Source organism: Leptonychotes weddellii, chromosome 13, assembly GCF_054177405.1.
Source record: "Leptonychotes weddellii isolate Sample4059 chromosome 13, ASM5417740v2, whole genome shotgun sequence".
Lineage (NCBI taxonomy): Eukaryota > Metazoa > Chordata > Mammalia > Carnivora > Phocidae > Leptonychotes > Leptonychotes weddellii.
In genome coordinates this window covers 10,313,724-10,333,408 of record NC_138381.1, presented here as the reverse complement: position 1 = coordinate 10,333,408, position 19,685 = coordinate 10,313,724, and the positions used below count along the sequence as shown (strand labels likewise).

Sequence of the window (19,685 nt, the reverse complement as noted above, 5' to 3'; positions counted from 1 at the left end):
TTCTGCTTAAATCATTTAATTTCATGGGGAGAAAGAGAATGCTTTCATGAAGTTGGAGATATAAAAAAAGAGACACTAATACATAACATAATTCAGTACTCGAATGAGAGAAGTTAAGAAATCTTGTTTCTTCTTTTTCCTTTACCCGTTTCCTTGTGTATCATCCTGCTAAAGCCTCTCCACATCGATATTTCACTTGTTATAATATTTTATTTGAAAAAATGCAGCATTATATAATAATTTGGGGAAGAAGGGAGAGTAGGACCAAGTGGTAAGTGACTTGAGTTAGAGATGAAGTGACCTCCAGGTCTCCTCACTGAAGCACAGATATAGAAAGGTCAGAAAGTGAACTCTGCTGATTTTAGAGGTAAAGATCTCTGTGGCTTTCATCAATGAAAGAGGCTGGCCAGGAATTTATTTTTACCTCATTTATATTTTCTTAAGGCTGATGAAGGTGACCTGAAAGGTCAGGTTAATACTAGCTTATGTCAGTTTTTGAACACCTTAATCTCACAATTAAAGAGGTACAGCCTTTGTTCCAAGTGGACTAAAATGGTTTTTTTTGTGTGTGTATATATTTCTTTTACTTTTGTAAAATTAATTTATTGACTTAATATTTACTACTTGTATTCTTGAAACATTTTTATACTATTTTTTATAAGGTCGCTCTGTCATTCATGGCTGATTTTTTTTCTGGATTTGTCTTTGATATATTTCTCCTCTCCTGTTTATTTGTGATATCCTTTAAGAGGCCAAGTTCCTCATCTTGTAGTTTGATGAGTGTGTACTCCTGTGCATTTTCTAGAATACTGGTTCTCTTCTCAGTGCTGCTATTTACCGAGTGACCTACGGAATGCCACTTAGCCACCTAAAGTTCCCTATGCCCAGTAAGAAGGACAAGCAAACCCTATCCCTGCTTTATCCCAAGTTTTTTGAACATTAAGTAATAAAGGGAAAGTAACTAATGATTTTAAACTGAGAATCATGACTTTAGTATTAGGAAGTATTATCATTGTACATTGCTATTATTACAGTTTTTTGTGTTTGCATCCCATTTTTGTTTCAAGATCAGTAAGTCAGCAAAAGGAGACATACTTTACAAGCAATTGTATTGGTGATCCGTATTGAAATTTGTTTTGTATTCAATATGTTCCAATATAGAGACAATATACGCAGTTTAATGGACGTAAATATGTGTTTGCATTGGGCACTCAAGTTCCTATCAAAATGTAAGCCCTCCTTTTTTTTAATTTTTTTTATTTTTTAAAGATTTTATTTATTTATTTGAGAGAGAGAGAATGAGAGAGAGAGAACACATGAGAGGGGATAGGGTCAGAGGACGAAGCAGACTCCCTGCCGAGCAGAGAGCCCGATGCGGGACTTGATCCAGGGACTCCAGGATCATGACCTGAGCTGAAGGCAGTCGCTTAAGCAACTGAGCTACCCAGGTGCCCTGTAAGCCCTCCTTCAACACATGCCATGGATGGGCAGGGGGCATGGTCTGCTGAGATCCTAGGATAAGTGAATTTCCAGATTGAGATAGAACCTGAAGAGTCTTAGGATTGTGAGCTTTGTGCTCACATTGTGGTTCTTAGAGGAATGGGAAAGTAGTATTTGTTTCATTGTAATTGCTTAAAATTAGGCCAATAGTACTTGAATTGTAAACCAGGATGGGAAGTTGGATAATTAGTATTTAAATTTATTGACATTTTTTGTAGTATAATACTAAAATCTAGCATATGCTATTTATATTTGGAATATTTACCAATATGTGGAGTGAGAGACTAGAATTCTAGAAAGAAATACATTTACTGTCCTCCAGCAAGGCAAAATTGAGAGCCTCCTCTTACATGATCCCTGCCTTGCTCAGCACTTTTTATTTTTACCTACTTTTGACACCAGCCAAAGCTATGAGTAACTCTTCTCTGTGCATCTGCCCTTTCTTTAAAGAGGACTGAGACACCTACATCACCATAAAGCATTTTGGCCATCTAGAAGTATAGTAGCACTAGGTGGAAAGATTAAATGAACTCAGAGCCCATTGCTTAGCAAGAATATAACATTATTGTGAACTGTTGTATCTTCGTTATAGCTTGTCTAGCATCCAGGTTTGTTACCTCCCCCACCATGTCATGTATACATTGTTTTCCTCTTCCCAAATAGAAACTAGAAGCCAAAAGTGGAAATTAGATGATAGTTGAGATTACTTAGCCGGGGGGGGGGGGCGGGGGAAGACAAGACAAGAAGAAGAGGCTTTTTCAAAAGCAAAAGTGGATAATTATGGTCTAGCATACTTCTGGTTTTTATGTTTTTGTAGTTGTTTACTAGTTCATGTAAATTTTGGTCCTGAATACCAAATATCAGGGTTTACCTGTTGAACTTGGAAGGACAGGTCATATTCTGCTGATGATTTTGATCATCTTTCTGAATGGTAGAAACTTCACCTTCATCAGTGAGGTGGTAGATGTTATAAGAGCAGCCTAGAGTCTGGAGCACACTTCATTCCTCATGTCAGCACTGGGAGATGGAGCAGTGCACCAACACACATTTATTAAGAACCTGCTTTGTGCACAGTGCTAGGGAGAAAATTGACAGGAAAAACAGAGATGAATAAAGCATTTTATCTGACCTCAAGGAACTTAGAATCTGGTTGAAGACATAAGATCCCATAAAAGTTAAACACAATGAGGGAAGACAGTGTCAGAACTGTAACATGGCCAACTGTGAGATAAATGGTAATCACTCTGAGCTCACCGGACAGGAGGCTTCATTTGAACAAGTGATAGCATAAGCAGGGCTTTGAGGGATGGCAGGATTTGAACAAAACAAGAAAACATTATGCAAAGTCTGTTTATGTTTTATTTAGTTATATACTAAGAGTCTACTGCTGTTTTATGAAATCAGCAGATTTACTTCCATAGGCAGCACAAGCCCAAAGTCCCTATACTAAAAATAGCCAATGGATTGAAACGTGATATTATTACAAATAAGCTCAGATGTGAAGAGGGTTTCATAAAAATTAATGGGGATTATTTTCAGCATTTCTAACAATTTAAATACAGAACTACATTTGTATTTATGCTTAAGGATACCATGATAATACTTAACCTGCAGGCTCTTTTGGCATTCCTGGTATTTTATGTTCTCAGATCAAAGGTAACAAAATAGTATCAGATATTACATTATGTAGTGTGACTAGTATGAACGCATTTGGGATGTTTGAATAATTCAGTGTGTAGTTTTTTAAGGAGCTTATATGCATGCATATATTCGTACATATTACTTTAATCTAAATTATTTGTTACTATCTGATTTTCTAAGAAATTATCCAGTAACATACAGAAAAATAGTGGTTCATGTGAACAGTAACAGAAATCAATTCTATCAGGAAAACATGAGCTATAATCCATTTCAAAATGCTGCCCAATTTAATATGAGCACTAAAAATGAAAATATATCTGTTCGGGTATGGTGAAAATTTTTAAAAATGTGTTTTTTGTTATACTAATGTAATTAAGATCTAGAGATAATTTTCAAAATGTGTTAAGTAGGAAATTCCTAATCTATTTGATCCATTTCTCCATCTTTTATGATATTGCTCTGGAATTAGAACTCGGCTTGGAGCAAAGGTCTTCTGAGTTAGCTTTTTTGAAGACTCCGGGTAAAATGAATTTATTAAAGATTACATTTCTCTTGATTTGTCCCTTATAGTATTTTCCACATTTAAAATGCTTATTGAAAAGTGTGATGAATAGAAGAATACAAAATCCATAATGTTTTTGGTGTGAGTCTTTGGGAACTATACATGAGGTGGAAAGATTAAGGAGCTATATTTATCTTGAACTGTACTGTTACCATTCTTTAGTTGCAATAACAGAAATTGGCATTGGTAACTGAGAAAAAAGGAAAAGGAATTTATTGAAATAATTGGGGATAGCTCACAGAGTTAAAGGAAAAATTGAATAGCCGGTCCTCAGAAAAGAGAGGAGTAAGATTTTTCTATAAATATGAGCAGCAAGAATGAGCAAATAGTCTTTTGAGGATGCGGCAGTGGGACGAACCCATGCCAACCCTTTTCTTTTCTCATGGCCCTCTGTTTAAGGTTCACAGTTTCTTGGAAAGTTTTTTGGCCTGTCTTAGGACGTGTGTACTGTCTCTTACCCAGGAAGTTCTGGGCATCTTGATTGTGAGTACTGTCAAGATTGCATGAGATTGGGAAGGTTTAAATTGCCAAAGGAATATTGAGTTGTCATTATCAGAAGGGGGTGAGCATGCAAACAGTGGCATCACTAAGTACTAAACTCAGTGGTTTATTTTAAAGAAATTTCTGGTTAAAGTCCTATAAGGCAAGTATTATCATCTCTTTATTGTAATAAATCTGCCCCCCCCACCTCGGTCACACAGTTAGAACATGTGGTTCCAGGATTTTAGCAAGGTCTGTATCAGAACCTTTCTACTCCTTGCAGCAATACACACACACACACACACACATGCACGCACGTGTGCGCACACACACACACAAATATCTTAAGAGATTAAGGTTTCAACTCAAATCATTCAGCTATTTCTGTTGTTCAGGTTTGTCCATGTATATTTATCACATTATCTTTGGCCATGTGGGGAGTAGCAGGGATACATTTGTGTTAATCTAGCCCACTCACTCACATGTCCTATTTTAGAGCATTGACATGCATATCAATAGCTGGGCAATAAGAATGCTCCTTGGGAAGAGCATTTTGATTGATCTCCATAGCTTATGAAACAGCAGAAATGATAATAACAGGTGCTTATTAAGGAATTCATTTTATAGCAGATGTACAGAACACTAAGCATATACAGATGTTTAAGATGTGGTCCCAGCCTTCTTGTTATCTAGCTATAGAAGATACTGTATACAAAAACTTATTTTAAAACATCTAATGTTAAATCTGGAAATGAGAAATCATCTCACAAAACCTTCTCATTTTGCAGCTAAAGAAACAGAAGAGTATAAATGGTCAATGGAAAGCTCAAATAAATATAGTAGGTTAGTGGCAGGGTCGTGGCTATAAATTTTGTTCTTTCATTCCTACTACGTGGTTTGTGGTTGTGAGCACAAAGTCCACAGATCCTACATACTGCAGAGTTTCTTAAAAAGGCATAATTTGTAAATTGTTTTTGCTTTAGTTTTTGTTTTTAGTTTAAATTAAAATAAAATAATTTTTTTTAAAAAGTTGTAAGATCTAAGGAACAGGGAGATCCAAATATGTGTCCTCCAACTGTTCACTGCATTAAACATTAAAGAATTTTAGTGACAGCCTGTATTCTTTATACAAACCAAGAAAGGCCAATTATGGATTATATGTGTTTGTTATATTTTTAAAAACAGAATGGCTTTAGTGAACTAAACTTCAGAGATTTTGCCTTGACTAAGAATTTTTTTTTTCTTGGCAATATACTATAGGTACACCCTTGATTTCCCTGTACTAAATGCACTAATTTTTGGTTTGATCCTAGGGAAATTACAGTTAGAAAAATACGCAGTGACTCTCTGTGATAATGTAGGACAATTGCTAAGATCAGACACATATAAAATTTTAGAGATCTCTATTTCAACTCACTTTACTGATTAATAAATTTGAGCTGAGGGATTAAATGACTGGTAGTTCCCACAAGTAGTCAGATCAAGCTTGGTGCTAATATCCCAGGGTCTCCTGACTTTGAATCCTGGGGTCCCATAGTCACATCACATCATTCTACATTATTTTTATGATAATTTCCAAAATTATTACTAGTGTGATATAAGAGAAACTTGATACTATGGGGGCAGGGGGGAGATGCGTGGATTGAGGGTGAAGAAAACTGTTGGGTTGATAAAAATTTAAAAATCTTAGCTTTTAGGTTTAAATCTTTCTGCTTTCTGATACTATTCTTGGGCTTTCAACCATTACCCATTTTCTTCAAAATGATGTATGGCAGGACCCTGTCCCATGAGTCTTCCTTTTCCTCACAAATAAACCAACCACATTCTAAACCATTTGCTCTTCTCCACAAGCAAAGCCCCAAAACTCTGAGGCCTGAGGGTCTCTGCTTTTAGGCAGGAGCGCAGTTCTCCAGGATGGCAATTAAGTCTCAGGTGTGAGGGCTCTAAGGGCATTCAAAGATGGGAAAGATGGGGATGAGTTAGAGAAGGCAAGACAACCCTCTGTGCCTGCTCCATATCGAGGGACTTGGAGACTCCCTGAGTATTAAAAAAAAAGAAAACAACTTTTTTTTCTTAATGTAATTGGAGAGGCTTGCTGCCTTAATGGTAGAGGACTATTCAAGGAACACCGAACTAAAATAATTGGAAACGAGGAAAAATGGAGTACAGGAGGACCAACATGAGGATACACATAAGAATAAGAAATGGAGATAACAAATGATCTTTTTAATTATCAGTTAAAACATCAGTTTGACCTACAGTTTAGATAGAAGAGCATTGGGAAAAAGTGAAAAGAAGCTGAATTGTAGAGTTATAAGTGGCAGGGACTAAAAGCTTATTTATAGGTAATAAATAAGGTGGTAGGAGTTACAATATCAGCTGGGACATGCTACATTTCAGTTCATGTCGTATATCCATGTGGTGAAATTAAGCAGGTAATTCAATATATAAGTCTGGTGGTGGTATATAATGGAAAGATGGCTCAGATGACATGATTCTGAGTCTTGGCTCCATCAACAACCAACTGTGAGACTTTAGTATCCAATACTGAAATACCATAATAATATTACCTGCTTGCCCTAGTTAGAAATTGTGCTTGGCTAGTAGCAACAAAGCTTTACACTAATGACTTACTAATGAGAAGTCTGGAGCTATACACCCAAGGACTGACAATTTGGCAGTATAATGTCATCAAGGACCTTGGCTTCTCATATCAAGCACTCATCACCTCATATTTACAACTTGGCTTTTGGACCACTTCCCGTTGTGTTCATGTCCCAGGTGTGATGGAGGGGAAGGGGCAGAAATCAAATGCCAGCTGAATTAATAGCTCTGTCCTATCATTTAAAGAGTTTTTCAGTGATGCTTGACTCAACAACTTTCATCTCATTTGCTAAAACTTCAATGTCAAGACACCAATACCACATCTACATAGGAGACTAGCAAAGTAGAAAACATACTTGCTTTCAATTCAAATAAAGTACAGAGAGAAAATATCTTATTCCAAGGAAAAACGTTTTTGAGAAGGTCAGAGCAGATGGGATGTGCAGAGTAAGTGGAACAATTTGATTTTTATATGAATAAAAACACTTAAGCAATAATAGAAGGATGGTAAGGAAGAGGGTATGGAGAAACTCAAGTAAGATTTATTTTCCTCATGTCCCATGTACCACAGATCTTGGAAGTGTGAGTACATTTTGTTTATACTGCCATTATCATTTTAAACAATTTAATTTTCTTTTTCCTTCAAAGCCCTCAACTCTTCTGTGGAATGCATCATTAGACTTAGAATCTTCCATGTTGCTATCAACCACCAAATATACAGTAATCACATTAATTCATTGAAGATTTTAGTCCCTGTATCATTTTATTCCTTCCCATAATAACTCCTGGCATGATGATTGGTAACTGATTAAATTATACCGATGACTCATTAAACACGTTGGCCTTTTATTTTCTTGGTCTTCTTGACTCCAGTGATCTGTTCTTCTGCCTTGATTTAGTCATAGATTTTTAAAAACATACTCTTGACTTGTCAGCCCTCATATATATGCTACTACTGAAAATCTACTTCAAGGATCTCATTCCTTGTCCACCACCTCCCACTCTAGCAATTCTGCAACCTGATGCTATCAGAATCTTCTCAATATCAATCTATCTTCCCTTATTTCCTTAATGCTTTCTTAGGAACTTCTATACCATGGGTCTTCATTATTATCACTCCTGTGTACATGTTCCTATCATCTCTACTCCCCTCTCTCTTTCCATTGTCCATGACTAGTTAAATCCAGCCCTATGCTCTTTGTGCCCCTTCAAACACATGGGTGACAACAGAGCAAGACAGATAGGAAGGATGACTGGTCTCACATTAAATTGATGAACATAAATCTCAAAGTGCCAATCCACAATGCGTAGCCATTCCATTATACATTCCTTATTCTGTGTGCATGTGTGTATTTATATTTATATATATTTCTGTCCCTTATAATAAATGACTTCTCTCTCCTTCTCAAACTACCTTCTCCTCTTTGCTCCCTCAGCTGATAACCTTGTTTCTTTCATATGCCATCAAGAAAATAGAAACCATCAGAAAATAAGTTCCTAATATTCTTAACACCTAAATACCTATTGCTGGACAAAGACAGTATTTGTTGGTGTGTGGTTAATTTTCTAATATTTTCTAATGCCTCCTCTTTCCTTGCTATGTTTGCTATGTGTCTAGCATTTTATAATACAGCAGACTAGAAGTAGATGATTCTATTTAATAATAGTAGTTGGAAAACTATGGAAACATAAAATACGTTCTTAAATTGGTATGTGTTTGCTTATCTGTTCTTTTGTTTAATTGTTTGCTTTTAAATGAGATTCCTTCACTCAACTAGAACCACTGGGGGTGGGGCTGTGGTGTTTGAAGATAGTCATTAATTGGAGGTGGGTGAATTTTGTGTATGGAACAAATAACAGCATAATGGAATTATGTATATTTATATATATATATGAATATATAAATATATATATTATTATATATATAATAACATTTTTCACTGACATTTGGATAGCGAATATTTTGAGAAAATGCTTCTACACACCAAAATATTCGTGTAATTTTAAGGGTTCTACCTTGAAACATATCTATGGAATCCTGGTCAAGATCCTGAGTGGAAAATGTTTTAAAAGTTGGGGGATTAAGTATGCTAAGCGAAATAAGTCAATCAGAGAAAGATATGTATCATATGATCTCAGTGATATGAGGAATTCTTAATCTTGGGAAACAAACTGAAGTTTGCTGGGGTGGTGGGTGATGGGAGGGATGGGGTGGCTGGGTGATAGACATTGGGGAGGGTATGTGCTATGGTGAGTGCTGTGAATTGTGTAAGACTGATGAATCACAGACCTGTACCTCTGAAACAAATAATACATTATATGTTAAAAAAAAAAAAAGTAGGAAGGGAAAAATGAAGGGGGGGAATTGGAGGGGGAGATGAACCATGAGAGACTATGGACTCTGAGAAACAAACTGAGGGTTCTAGAGGGGAGGGGCGTGGGGGGATGGGTTAGCCTGGTGATGGGTATTAAAGAGGGCACGTGCTGAATGGAGCACTGGGTGTTATGCACAAACAATGAATCATGGAACACTACATCAAAAATAATTTTAAAAAGTTGGAGGAATAAGATTAGGCTGGTGTTGTCAAGACAAAAGATGTTACTAAGTGTATGTGAATGGGCAAGACGTCTTTGTCTGTTTCTTTTTAGAGGGACCTATAACCGTGACAAGGGCTACTAAATCTTTTGTAAATGATTTTCGAGAGCCAAAATAATAATAAAATAAATTTGAAGTTTATTAGTTAAACAATCCACTGTGAAGATATCTATACTAGGGTATTTATTGTTTACTGACAGAAAAGCAAAAAGATTACTGACAAGCAGTTATGAGCTGAGTATAACATTGCTGAAGTTTTAAACTAAGCATGTATTTATGTTACTAATATGACAGATTGTGGAGTCAGCAGGATTTGGTGGTTGGCCATGCAATTAATGAAATAAATTTAGCAAACTGTAATCAAACAAATATTGAAGTATTTTTTTCTTTCTTTTTTAATGTTCAATTAGGTATTCAATTGACAGAAACACAGACTTGGAGAGATACTTCAATATTGATGCCAACAGTGGAGTTATTACTACTGCCAAATCTTTGGATCGAGAGACAAACGCTGTTCATAATATCACAGTTCTTGCAATGGAGAGCCGTAAGTTGTAAGGTTTAACATTAAATTAGGATGGAGGTCATTGAGAGTAGAGAATGGGTTGTCATGAGGTGCTAATTTCTGCTTGAGTTACATTACATGCTTATTTTAATTGAGCAAAATCTTGAAAATCCCTAATTTCAAGCTGTGAAATATACTTATATCATTTATTTGCCAATACTCACAAAGTTAATGAAAAGAGATTACTATAAAATAATGGGCCTGAGTTACCTTCCAATGGCTTCCTGTTGTATTATAGTCTTATTTCATAAGCTGCATCTATGCTGATATAAAGTCGGTCCAAGAGCTTACAAAAAGTAGTAACTTGATCTCTAACCAATACACACAGATAAGCATATTGATATTGAACTGATTTTAGCCCCTTATAATAAAAATATTGAAAGAACAATGCATAATTATATGTTATGCATATTATCTACATATATAGTATATGTGCATAGATAATATTTATATAATATATGTGTATAGTCATACAAATCTGTACTCTAGCTTCAAAGAATATTGAAATTCATGGTTTATTGGTTCTTTCTTTCAATGATTTTCTCATCAGGGACTCAAATAAATATACACATGTACTATACATATATATGATGTTTAGATCAAATTTTCTGTTGCTCCCTTTGAAGAAACATAGTGTTATGTTTCTAGATTTCATTCATGGTTTGGTCATTTTCTTATTAGAATCATGATTTAAGAGGCAAACCATTTTGAATAATTCTAATTGTTTTTAATAGGAGTTGCTTGAGTAAAATGGCAATGGAAAATAGCTTTACTCTCAGAGTAAATGGTAAGACATTTTCCTCTTTATTAGAGAATCCATCTCAAGTCGGAAGAGGCTATGTGGCCATTACTATACTCGACGTCAATGACAACGCGCCCGAATTTGCTATGGACTATGAGACCACTGTGTGTGAAAATGCCCAGCCAGGGCAGGTAAGAGCTCTCAGCACACCAGGCTCCTAGCTTGTGATTTCTTTAAAAATAGCCAGCCGCAGTTGCCTTTGAAATTCTGCCAGCTTTAAGATAAAACATAATCAGCACGTCTCAGCAAAACTAACACTTTGATGTGTAGCATAAACTAATATTGAAGGAACTTTAAAATTCTGGTTTAATTAGGATGATGAAATTTCTCAAGAAGAAGAGTGAACATTGTAAAAGCCATGGTAAATGGTTGAGGGCTTTGACTCTTTTAAGGAGAAATCTAGCATATGAAGCTTGATTGGGCTGTTCCCCGTTTTACACAGCAGGGCTTACGTACCTTGAACTTCTAAGAATTAAGTGTAGTTTAATCTTGGTGTGGTTTGTTCTACTCATCCGTATCGTTCGGGGTTTTGTGATGTGTCGTTCGGGGTTTTGTGATGTGTACTGGGCTAATGTCATCAGTTGGTACAGCTTCTTTCTCAGGTTCACAGAAGTAAATGCAAACATGAAATTTCAAAGGGACATGATTGAGTTTTCAGAGCCCTTTTTAGATTGGGTTCATATTAGTACATCTGGTCCTTCCCCCCAGGAGGATGGTATTTATTATAAGGTATAAAATTGCTCTGTCCTGTAGCACAGAACACAGAAGAGCACAGCAACGTGCTTTCATGTTTTTTAATTCTCCATCCCTAGGTTATCCAGAAGATCAGTGCTGTTGATAAAGATGAGCCATCCAATGGACACCAATTTTATTTCAGCTTAACAACCGATGCAACAAATAACCACAACTTTTCACTGAAAGATAACAAAGGTAAGGAATTATTGTCACCAGTGGAAGCAGCAGGTACAAACTCTCTAGGCAAATACTTTTTCTTGCTCAGGAATGCTGATTATGGAGACACACACACACACACACACACACACACACACTAGCAAGGACATTAATTAAAGGGCAATGAGCACCTCAAGTAATTTTTATCTATGGATTTGCTGTCATGAAGAAGCAGCTGCTACTTATATCATTTCAGGCCTAAATCCAAATAGGGGAGAAGCCAGATACATCTCTTTCTGACTTTTCTTTTAGACCTTTGAGAGCCAGCTAAATGTGTTAACAAGGCTATATACTACATAGGTATAACTTGAGACATTAGGAAAATAATCGGTATTTCCAGTTTTATATCAACCTAAATCAACTTTGACTTAATATTTTCAATAGTAGCTGGGGCGCCTGAGTGGCTCAGTCATTAATCGTCTGCCTTTAGCTCAGGTCATGGTCCTGGGATTGAGCCTCGCATCGAGCCCCACATCGAGCCCCGCATCGGGCTCTCTGCTCTGCGGGGAGCCTGCTTCTCCCTCTCCCACTCCCCCTGCTTGTGTTCCCTCTTTCGCTGTGTCTCTCTCTGTCAAATAAATAAAATCTTTAAAAAATATATTTTCAATAGTAGCATCAGTTATTTTATTTAACAAAAAAATAGAAGTAATCCATGCAAATAATTAACAGATATATTCCTGATGCAAGGAAGTATAAAAAAAAACAAAAGAATTTCCTGTCATCCTAAATCTCATTTCTCTGCTTCAAAGGTAAACACTCTTATCAGTTCCCTAAGTTTTATTATAGAATATTTTTATAAGTACCTGTAAGTATATTCTGGTTTTGCTTAAAAAAATACATTTTTGCTTTAAAAATCTATATATAGACAGAAACACACATATATATTTACATTTTATAAATATATATAGACTGACATAGGCATATATAAACAATTATTTTATAATATAAACAACATATATATATATATATCATTATAGACAACACATGGACAATTATAAGAACTTTTAAAGTAAGAGAACCTGCTATCTGTCCTCTAATTTTGAATTTATATATTCACAGGTGTTTTCATTCAAGGTATTTATTTTAACGGAAGGGCATTTTCAACTGATATATATATAGAGAGAGAGGAGTATGCTCCACCAATACAGAAAATGTAATTCCTTTGGGTTGAATGTGTGAATCAGGTTTCAGGGGGAAAAAAAAATGTAGAAATAGATTTGCTAGTCAAACACTGGCTCATCTAAAAAGACTTACTCAGAAGGTAGACATGATAAGTACTTTTTGCCTGAAGCCACCATCTTCTTTAGTGTAGAAAATCCAACTTTGACCTCAAAAATTCAATCTGAAAATAATAGTTTTCCTGATCCCACTCTCTGCTTAAATGAGAACACTATCTTGTCCCTTTAGTAATATAAAAGGAAGAGCATTCTCTATGTGGGTAATCCTAGACTCTCTGACTTAATCATATTTGGGACAATTCTCAGCACTTGGATTCATCCAGCACAAGTGTAGAGAGAGGATTTTATGACCTTGCCAAGAAGAGTCTGAATATTTCCCCCATGTGTCATCATCCACTACCACCACAATTGTTGAACAGTACATGCACTAAAATGTATGGATTTATAGGACATCCCCACTGCTGCACAATTGAAAGATTTCCCTAATTCAAGACCAGAGCTCCCTAGCATGTACCTTGGAGAAGATCAGTTCTTATATTAGCTTCCATCATAGGAACTGCATAGAGAACATGATGAATTTTATGATCTCCTTCCTGAGAATAGGGCTTTCTTTCACATATTGGGCATTTATGCATGTGCTTCACAATCCATTGTGTGTGTGTGTGTGTGTGCGTGCACACCCACACACGCATGCTATTTGATGCCAGTCATGTTAGATTACAATTCAGCAGCTCTGAAAAAACTTTGTGTATCAAATCATCGATACCTATATCTTAATGATTGGGAGGTAAAGAAATAGACACGTGTGTGTGTTACTATTAAGTGTATGGAAACATACTGAAAATAATATCCTTCTACAACTCCATGTATAGATTTTTAATGAACACCTGAAATTCACGTCTTAAAAGATTTGTTTACATAAAAACTTACCAGACAGAACCTAAAAATCACAGTTTTATACTTGCCACATCTATGATTGGAGGTTATATGTTTTCTCCAGGCTCCTATGAGCTTCTTGTTTTGTGCTCTTTGGATAGAATAGATTTCAGCTTGCTCTTTCATTAGAGCATTGTTAATTCTTTTCTGATAAACATTGGATAAATATCTTTTTGATAGCTTGGAAAGGAGATACATATTAAAGTACACTAGATGAAACTATGATGCTATTTTCCTTCTTTATGTTTTAATTGCTATAAATTTAAAGGATCACATAAATTTTCTAGTTAAGACAGTAGCTGGGTAAATTGTTAGTAGATAAAAAAATTATTTCTGATATAGAAATTACAGTTATGTGATACAGACTTAATGATCACTGGTAAAAGCTTCATAATTAAATGTTAGATAAAATAGAATATTGAATATAAATTAAACACAAATGACCTATTTTATCACTAACAAAGTGTTTATATACATGGGGTTTGGGTGATGATATATACCAATATGGATTTTTAAAACCTACACAATAATTCCTTTCCTGAATATCTATGTATACTTAATTCAAATAAAGCTGGATTGTCTTATTTTACTTGTTTCTATATTGGGTTTGGAACTTGTCAAGGAGAGGATAGATTGGGATTTTTATTTGTGTTATCTGATGATGCTGCAAAAATATTTATCCTGTTAATTTGAATCATCCTCTTTGTAAGTGTATGGTTTGAAATTTAGGAGAAAAGGGTGTATTCTATGTAATTTTTACAAAGTTGCAGTTAAGGGATGAACAAAAATTTTCATATTCAGTTTTACTGGATAACTGTTTCCTTTGGTCATAACTGTGCAGCATGACGTAAATACATTAAAATGTATTAAAATCAACCAGTACTGGGTAATAGAGCTCTCTGACAAAAGACACTTAACAGAATGACTTAAATCACATAAATTTGTGTGTTTCTTCTAGAAGTTTGTACCTCTTAATCCCCTTCACCTATTTCGCCCAGCCCCCCACCCCCTTAAATCAGGTAAGTTTGGCAGGACTGAGTCCATCAGAAGTTTTGTGTTACACATTTGTTTTCTCTATCCTAGACAACACAGCTTCCATTCTCACCAGGAGAAATGGCTTCCGGAGACAAGAACAATCTGTTTACTATTTGCCGATCTTCATCGTGGACAGTGGATCGCCTTCCCTCAGCAGCACCAACACTCTCACCATCCGCGTCTGCGACTGTGATGCCGATGGGATTGCCCAGACTTGCAATGCGGAAGCCTACGTCCTACCCGCGGGTCTCAGCACAGGAGCCCTGATCGCGATACTCGCCTGTGTCTTGACATTACTGGGTAGGTACTGTTTCCAGTGCTTGCTCTGTAAGAGCAATCGCACCAACCATATATCATGACCTTTCTCTTTTCTTTTGCCTTTAGTACCTTTTTGAGAACATATGCAAGAATTCTATTGGATCGTGTTTTGTTCAATGAGCAACCCTTGTTCGTTGGCCACACTTTCCAATGGTATATTTAAAATACAACTCGGAAAAAATATCAATTTCATTTTTAAAACAACATTGAAGATAAATGACTGTTTAAACTTGATTTTTTTTTTTTTTTCAAATTTACCGTGTCCCAGCTGTTTGTTTTAGAATACCCTACAGAGGAGATATTTTAGACCAGAATATTTTCTATGTTGTTTTGATAATGTGATTACTTCAGAAATTATGGTTTTATATCCCACCTCTTTTCAGAAAAGATTTAAGGTAGATTTTTAAATTATTCACAAATTTGAAAAGATTGCAATTTCAGCAATGCAAAAGTTATAATTTCCCAAGAATTAGCATATTTAATTATACTCTCCATGATTACTTTATTGCATGGTTAAGTAAGATTTATAACTTAGAATTAGTTTTATAAGAGATTATGCAGTACCCTTTTAAAAATTGGGAGACATCCAACATGGGCATTGGGTAATGGGTTTATTCCTTAGCTATATTGTCTATCAGAGTAGAACTTCCTACGTCAAGGACAACAAGCGTTTAATAATACATCTGAGACCGTACTGTGTGTTTTCTTGGGGTCTAATATAATTTGTGAACCCATTTATAATAGATTTTTGTAAAAGCTGAATTTGGCAATGTGAGTCATCATTGTGTAATGTTTAAAAACAAGATTTATGAAGTTCAGTAAACATAACTTTTACTACTGTTCCCAACATACACTAGCTTTTCACCAGGGGAACATTATAAAGCTGGGCTACTTAATCTAGAAGGGAAAAATAATAGAATTAGACTGTAAGGTTGTTGTAAAAATTAAATGAGATAATCATGTACCTACCATATAGTGCACATGCGATAACTTTTAAGTGTTATTGATGAACTGAATTCTCAACCTATTAACCAAGCTAAGACCTAGTTACTAATACACTGTAAATGATCTCATACAAATGGAAATTACTGACATCAATAACCTCAGCTAACCAAATAAATCTAGAAAGGAAAAAAACTTTTTTTCAAATAGCTTCACACAGGTGATGGAAAGTCTCAAATTCATTAGAAATGGTAAGTAATTCTCAGTTAAAGCCTGATTCGAATAGAATACAAAGGACTAGAGTAAATTTTGAAAAAGATGGAACCATTGCAAAGGCAGATGGTATATGGATGACTCTTTTTGAACTTAACCTGGCCAGTTTATCACAGACAATTTAGATTATGTCATACTTCAAACAAGTAAGATAAAATTGTATTCCTCACAATTTAATCACACCCAACAATTAATTACCTTTGACTTTTTTTTTAAGGCTGTCTATCTAATGAAGCCTTCTTCATGCTTAGAACATACTTTTACCATTGACCTAAGGATTCCTTGCAGGCTAAGTGGCTTGATGGTTCTAATTAAGAATCATTACCTAGCTGTCACTGAAAATAAGTGAAATAGAGTTTTATAGATTTTATTCTTGCATATGACATATAAGAGTACGTGTGTGTGTACATTTGTCTCAGGGTAAGATTATAGGTTTTTGTGGATTTCGTCAAAATTTAGTTATATTTGAGCCTTTTCCTTTAACAGATACCAGACTAGGAATACCTCTTCCGCTTCTTAGGATAAGGTGTTTATGTCTTATATTTTACTCATCTTTTAAAGTTTCTCCAAGTCTACCAAAACAAGTCCAAACAGAGCCTATTGTACTGAAATTCATTTGAGGACTAATGGCTTTCATTTCTCAGTGAGGACTTGGCTCAGTCGTCAGTGTGTTAAAATACTGGTATTCTTGTTCAGAAGTGAGTCTTTTTATGCCTTATTTCCTGAGTCTTTAGAAACAAATGATCAGGACGTTGCATATTCTTTTGGTTCTGTCTCCTCAATTACAGACTCTGGGTTTTCACATAACATGTGACAAAGCCAACATGACCGCGTATTTGGGTGGGGGTGCTGTGGATGGGATACACAGCCTGGCATGGGTCATGACTTCTAGTGCACGAGTGACCTTTACACCTCAAGAGGTGAGGTGGGTTATTCCTAGACACTAGATAACAGGATTTGTAACTCAACATTTTTAGGCTTCTAAATAAATATTGCTAGAAAAAATCAGGGTAGGGGTGCCTGGGTGTCTCAGTTGGTTAAGCATCTGCCTTCAGCTCAGGTTATGATCTCAGGGTTCTGGGATCAAGTCCCCATGTTGGCTCCCTGCTCAGGGAATCTGCTTCTCCCTCTCTTTTTGAATCCCCCCCCCGCTTGTGCTCTCTCTTTCAAATGAATAAATAAAAAATCTTAAAAAATGGTTTAAAAAAAAAAAAAGCAAAGGGATGGAAATAGGGAAGAACTACTTGAGAATCTAGTTCAATCTATAAGGATGAAACTAGAGAAGCACCTGGGCTTTTAATCCCTAAGAAAAGGTGCATCCCTGTATGGCAAGTTTGTTTTCCAGTGATGTTTCAAATTAAAGCTATTTGTAAGATGAGAGAAAGGGATGCCCTGAAGTTTCCAGAATATTCATGCTGGAAGGCATCATAGAAATCAATTCTAGCCCAAACCTCTGCACTTTGCAGAGGGGAAAAGGGAAGTAAAACTGGGTTCAAGGATTTCGGGAGTTCATATAACATGTTACGCCATAAGATTCTAGGTCTCTTTATCATGAATCACTGCTTTTGGATTAAACTACAAAAAAAACATACCTTGAAAATATTTTTTTTTCAAAATTGTTCACACATAGTCCTTTCTTTCTCAGAGTTGAAAAGTCATGTTGTCTGAAGTTGGTCGTGTCGACTTCATGTTTGTGTCCTCCTACCTTTACGGGTGAACTATTTCCTGAGTTTTCTCCCATCCTAACTTTGTTCTCACCCTTTCTAATTTATTTGTACCTGAATTTTCTAAATGAAAGAGACCCAAAAATTAGAGCCTGAAGTTTCCTTTACTTACATTGAATATACCTCGAATGGGAATGATTATGGTCATATTCAAAGTTCATGATAAAGTTATCAATCAGATGTGATTATTTTGCAAGTAGAACCATTTCATCAGTATATGGCAAAATACTTTAGTATTCTAATGTTTGACTAAATATTTTTGCCACACCAATTTTTAAGATTTTATTTATTTATTGAGAGAGAGAGAGCATGCAAGCAAGGGGAAGGGCAGAGGGAGATGCTCATGCTCAGCATGGAGCCCAACATGGGGCTCCACCTCACGACTCTGAGATCATGACCTGAGCCAAAATCAAGAGTCAGAGGCTTAACAGACTGAGCCACATGACTGAGCCCTACCCCAACACCAATTTTCTTATGCATTTTTATCATAGTTAAGTTCATAATTGTGGGCATATATTTTTTTTAATACATGCCCTCTTTAATACCAATCACCAGGCTAACCCATCCCCTCACCCCCTCCCCTCTAGAACCCTCAGTTTGTTTCTCAGAGTCCACAGTCTCTCATGGTTTGTCTCCCCCTCCGATTTCTCCCCCCTTCATTTTTCCCTTCCTACTATCTTCTTCTTCTTTTTTTTTTAAACATATAATGTATTAATTGTTTCAGGGGTACAGGTCTGTGATTCATCAGTCTTACACAATTCACAGCACTCACCATAGAACATACCCTCCCCAATGTCTATCACCCAGCCACCCCATCCCTCCCATCACCCACCACCCCAGCAAACTTCAGTTTGTTTCCTGAGATTAAGAATTCCTCATATCAGTGAGATCATATGATACATGTCTTTCTCTGATTGACTTATTTCACGTAGCTATAATACCCTCTAGTTCCATCCATGTCATTGAAAATGGCAAGATTTCGTTGTTTCTTTTTTTTTTGATGGCTGCATAATATTCCGTTGTATATATATATGACATCTTCTTTATCCATTCATCTGTTAATGGACATCTTGGCTCTTTCCATAGTTTGGCTATTGTGGACATTGCTGCTATAAACACTGGGGTACACATACCCCGTCAGATCACTACATTTGTATCTTTGGGCTAAATATTGAATAGTGCAATTGCTGGATCGTACAGTAGCACTATTTTCAACTTTTTGAGGAACCTCCATACTGTTTTCCAGAGTGGTTGCACCAGCTTGCATTCCCACCAACAGTGTAGGAGGGTTCCCCTTTCTCCGCATCCTCGCCAACATCTGTCGTTTTCCTGACTTGTTAATTTTAGCCATTCTGACTGGTGTGAGGTGGTATCTCATTGAGGTTTTGATTTGGATTTCCCTGATGCCGAGCGATGTTGAGCACTTTTTCATGTGTCTGTTGGCCATTTGGATGTCTTCTTTGGAAAAATGTCTGTTCATGTCTTCTTCCTATTTCTTGATTGGATCATTTGTTCTTTGGGTGTTGAGTTTCATAAGTTCTTTATAGATTTTGGATACTAGCCCTTTATCTGATATGT

General features: G+C 36.0%; 1 protein-coding gene across 1 annotated transcript in view; it reads left to right on the top strand.

Moving 5' to 3' along the window:
- Positions 1-19,685, top strand: part of CDH7 (cadherin 7) — a 115,749-nt gene that overhangs the window by 74,142 nt on the left and 21,922 nt on the right. The window contains exons 7-10 of the mRNA XM_081801057.1: positions 9,794-9,930; positions 10,760-10,881; positions 11,563-11,680; positions 14,899-15,150. Of these exons, the coding sequence (XP_081657183.1) occupies positions 9,794-9,930; positions 10,760-10,881; positions 11,563-11,680; positions 14,899-15,150 (629 nt within the window). The remainder of the gene's footprint in view (positions 1-9,793; positions 9,931-10,759; positions 10,882-11,562; positions 11,681-14,898; positions 15,151-19,685) is intronic.